At 41.1% G+C, this 5,129-nt stretch overlaps 1 protein-coding gene across 1 annotated transcript in view; it reads left to right on the top strand.

Annotated features, from left to right (window-relative positions):
• The window catches only part of Cdk15 (cyclin dependent kinase 15), a 108,180-nt gene that overhangs the window by 27,407 nt on the left and 75,644 nt on the right, over positions 1 to 5,129 (top strand). Inside the window, exons 7-8 of the mRNA XM_004626664.2 lie at positions 509 to 632; positions 2,876 to 2,996. Of these exons, the coding sequence (XP_004626721.1) occupies positions 509 to 632; positions 2,876 to 2,996 (245 nt within the window). The remainder of the gene's footprint in view (positions 1 to 508; positions 633 to 2,875; positions 2,997 to 5,129) is intronic.

Below are 5,129 nucleotides of genomic sequence, written 5' to 3'. Positions count from 1 at the left end.
TCCCTGTGCCTTGCTAAGCTTGTTCTAAGTAGATGCTTTAGACCACTGAGCCATCTCTCCAGTCCTGTATTATGTTTTTAAAGGGTTTCATATCTGCAAGTTTGGAAAACTTAAGTAGTTGCAAACTTTAGGATATCATTTCATTTCCAGGTCAACTTGATCTTATATGCCAAGTTCATTGGTGGAGAGAAATACTTTTCATGTCTAAATCAATAATTAGTGTCCCAAGGGAAACTTGAGATTTTTTTAAGGAAGGGAAATTCTTTCAGTATCAAAGAGATGAGATATCAGGAAAAACCAAAATCCTTTTGTTTAGGACATAATCTAATTAATTTTCCTCATCTTTTTTTTTCTTTCCTTCTGAATGAATGTAAAATCTTTTATTTTTTTTTCCCACTCCCTCAAGATACACTTTTACTACATTCTTTCAGATGACTATTTTTGGTTTAGAGGCAAAATCAACACTTAGTGGCTTAACTGGCCTTCATATGATGTTCATTCCTTCCAGCTTTTCATGTTTCAACTTTTGCGGGGCCTGGCCTACATCCACCACCAGCGTGTTCTTCACAGGGACCTGAAACCTCAGAACTTGCTCATCAGTCACCTGGGAGAGCTCAAGCTGGCTGATTTTGGTAAGTTGCCTCCTGCGTCTCCTGCAAGGCTGTGAACAACGCTGCTTTTGTGTGTACTGTATGAAGCATCGAGGAGGCCTGGCCTTTGAAAACTGGGGAGCAGGAACATGCTGCTTTGTGAGGGTATCACACAGCCCTGCAGGAAATGTGGGGCAAGCAAAAGGGGGGAAGTGGCTGCTTCTTGGGATTCTCTGAAGCCCTGGTCTAACCAGATGCCAAAACTTAAACACACACACACACACACACACACACACACACACACACTGCCATTTTTGATATATATTTGTAGACTTCAGGTTTTTCTGCACCTGAGAAGATATTAAAAATTCTGTCAGAAACAATTAAGGTTTTTCCAGCCAGGAGTGGTGGTGTATACCTGTAATCCCAGCACTTGGGAGGCTGAGGCAGGAAGATCACTGTGAGTTTGATGTCAGCCTGAACTACATAGTGAGACACCCCCCCCCAAAAAAAAAGAACTAATGTTCATTCCAGGATGGCAGGAGAAAAAGATTAACCCAAGACTCTAGCATGGACAATAATGGGAATATACATTTGTTCTTGCTTGCCTAAGTATGTGACTGTAACTGTATTCCTGTGAAAATGGCATAGATTTCCTATATCCCTTTATATTTCCATTTTATCCATTATCATTGCTTACAACTGTATTCACATACAGACACATTTCATACATCATCCATGCACACAAACAAACACAGAATATATGTAACATATATATACATATGTGCGTCTATATGAATACATATATATATATATATATATATATATTTTTTTCCTCCTCTGCCAGACTTTAAACATTAGGAAGGTATCTGGGTTTGGTCTGCTTTTGCTTTAAATTGTTTCCCTAGCTCCTCATATCATAGTAAGTATTCAACTGTTTTTTTAGGATTTTTTTTTTTTAACATTTATTTGTGTGTGTGTGTGTGTGTGTGTGTGTGGCCAGCTCTCAGCCCACCAGGGGGTGGGGCTGGCTGGCATGTGGTGCTGGGGGATCGAACCACGATCCCTGTGCTTTGCCAAGCTTGTTCCAAGTAGGTGCTTTAGACCACTGAGCCATCTCACCAGCCCCTCAACTGCTTTTTTTTAAAAAAAAAAAAACAAAAACTTTTCATTTATTTATTTGGTACAGGGTCTTGCTATGCTGCTCGGACTTGTAGTAATCCTCCTGTCTCAGCCTCCCCAGCACTGGGATTATGGGCGTGGGCCACCACACTCAGTTTCAGTGGCTGGTGCTATGTGTCCAGTGTTTCAGGGCCTGAATGGCATGTAGTACTGGGGATCAAACGCAGGTCCTTATGCTTGCCAGGCAGGTGCTTAGGACACATGAGTTCCATAAGAACTAAGGAACAGCTGTCCTCTGTTTGGCACATGCCAAATGGGATTCTGTAGCTCCAGGACTCTATTCTGAGATAATAAACATTTAACAGGCACTAATTCACCAATTCTTCTTAACAACAAACTCCTCTGTGATGGTTTTGCCCAAATACAGACTCTGTGACTGATTCTGTGAGATACGCAGCTGGCCGACAAAGCACACTCACTTTGCAGAGGACTTGAGAGAATCACTTGAGGCCCTACCACACTAATTTGGACCAACAGTTCCCACTTTTTATTTACCACACTGGGGGTTCCTGAACTGCAAAAATTGAGGCCAGACACGTTAGTCCTGCTCTGAGTTTGCTCAGTTGCTGTTACAGAACCCCTACTTACAGACATATAACACACCAAAAATTTAACATTTTATCGTACACCAGTTGTGACCCAGATAGTCAGAGCTTGTAGGGCAGCCTTCTGGCATCTCGTGGTAGATGTCACGCTGCTCCATGGTGCCAAAGGTATCTTCCTAATTATATATTTCAAGGTGGTTGTAACTTACTGTTCATCACAGCTCAGAAGACATGGAAGAGGAAAGCAGAACACATGATTCCTCCATTAATGTAGGACCCACAAGGTCACACTGTACCTGTATTCATATCATTCAGACAAGAATTTAAGTCACTTACCCACACTTAGCATCTGGGAGACCACATCTAACTACAAAGCACATCAAAACTTGAGAAATCCTCTTGATGAACTGATTCACAGGGTTAAGAGAGTTGAGATCTTCCACTGAGAGCACTCAGTATTTTTGAGATGTTGGTTACTCTGCCAGTTACACACTGCCTGGTAAAGCACATTCCTGTATCTCCCAGGACAATGGGTCTATGTTTTTCCCTTTTGGGCAGGTCTTGCTCGTGCCAAGTCCATTCCCAGCCAGACATACTCTTCTGAAGTTGTGACCCTCTGGTACCGGCCGCCGGATGCTTTGCTGGGAGCCACTGAATACTCATCTGAACTGGACATATGGTAAGAACTAGAGCCAAGAAAATGAAGAAAATGTGAGCCTTCCTACCTGTAAGTGTTGCTTATTGTTTGCATCAGATTTTTAATAATAAAGATAATCACATGTATCTATAAATAGAAACATGAGATGATTCCAAATGCATATCTAATTTGATCTTTGCAATCATTCTACAAGTTTTTGTAGTCAAAGAAACCAAGTTCCAGAGACGTCCTGCCCAAGGAATCCTCTGCATCTAGTACTCTTTCTACCTTGCTCATTTTCCTGACTCCTTACTTCAGCACTTTGCCTTTTCTTCTCCCTGACACCTTCTTCTCAGAGAAACACACATACACTCCCAAACCACAGATGCAACACATATACAGCCATACCACACACTCACGTGTGCCTAAACACAGTGCAAAGCCTAAGGAAAAAGAGAAAAAGACTAAGATTCAAAGGTCCTGATTTTGTGGATGTGTGCCGATTCTATTTTTAATTGATTATCCCAGATTCTGTGATCTTGAAAACGGTCGTGGGAATGTAGCTGAATGGTAGACCGACTACTTGCCTGGAATGCATAAAACCCTGGGTTCAATCCCTAACAACACACACACACACACACACACACACACACACACACACACGTGCTCATGTGTCCTCTTTATATTCTTGTTTTTTTCCATTTTAAAAATGAGTGTATGGGGGGGCTGGTGGGATGGCTCAGTGGTCTAAAGCACCTACTTAGAACAAGCTGTAGCAAAGCACAGGGACCGCGGTTCAATCCCCCAGCCCCACATGCCAGCCAGCCCCGCCCCCTGGTGGGCTGAGCTGGCCACACACACACATAAATAAATAAAAATTTGAAAAAAAAATGAGTGTAATAAACTCTCCCCACCAGGAGTTAGATGGACATTAGAAGAAATATAATAACCAGATAAGTGCATCAAGTAGAGCCACATATTTTGGAGAGTGTCTCAGGTTAATGGGGGTACAAATTCATTATCCTAGAACGGCAGGATCTTATTCCTGGAGCTGCCCCAGTCATCTGGGAGACCACAGTTGACTGTCTGGTGACTTTATAGACACAGCCAACTCTTCGAAGGCAATAAAATAGATGGTCCTGCTTCAAGGTCTTAGAGGACAGGCTCTCTTCCTAAAAATCAATAATAGATTTTTAAAAATTAAACATTCACCTAAAAGGCCAATCTAAGCTTTTAGATTTCATAAAGAATGAAGAAGATTGCAGAAATTTTCCTTCAGTGTATCTAGAATCAATGAGTATCTGATCCCCAGAACCATTTCTGAAAATCTCCCCTCCCATCCAAGTCCTCCTGAAACTGTTGGCTCCCTTGCTTTGCTGTCATTTCAAAGGCTTCTACAGGCTTAGGCATGCTCCACTCTTAATGATGTCTTCCTCTTGTGTTTCACGGGCAGAGAGTGAAATTTCTACTTGTCCCAGTTTCAAACTTTGTTTTATTATAAATATTTAAAGCATTCAAAAATATGTATAACATATATGTGGATCAGTGATTCTTAATTTTCCCAGATACTTTTGGCAAGGTTTAGAGATGTTGTCTGTGGTCATGGTTGTGTATATGGGGGAGGGGTGCACTGGCATCTAATGAGTAGAGACCAGGGTGCTCTTCAACATTTTGCAATGTGAAAAACAGTTCTGACAAAGACTTATGCAGCCCAAAATGTCATCGTGCCAAGACTGAGAAAATGATATAGGTTAAGAAATGTAATACAGGGCCGGGGAGATAGCTCAGTGGAATAAGTGCTTCCTTGGCAAGCGCAAGGACCAGAGTTCAATCCTCAGTTCTGCCAAAAAAACAAAAAAAAAAAAAAAAAAAAAAACCAACAAAAAAAAAAAAAAGAAAAAGAAAAAGAAAGAAATGTAATGCAGTGAACTCCATAAGTCTAGAACATAACCAATACTGTCACACTGCCACGTGTGCTTTCCACCAACTTGCTCCTCCAGTGGAGGGCTTTTACCTGAATTCTAATTTATTTCTTTTCTTTTTTGGTCCATATCCCCTTTTAAAATAGTATTTTCACCTTTTATTCATTTTCTAAGATATATTGTTTAACCTGCTTTTCGCCTTTTGTGAAAATGGTGCTTTACTATGCTTGCTCTTCTGTGACTTGCTTTCTTT

This window comes from Octodon degus, unplaced genomic scaffold (assembly GCF_000260255.1).
Source record: "Octodon degus isolate 3935 unplaced genomic scaffold, OctDeg1.0 scaffold00016, whole genome shotgun sequence".
Taxonomy (NCBI): Eukaryota; Metazoa; Chordata; class Mammalia; order Rodentia; family Octodontidae; genus Octodon; species Octodon degus.
Note: the sequence above shows the minus strand (reverse complement) of the source record. Positions and strands in the feature narration are given on the sequence as shown.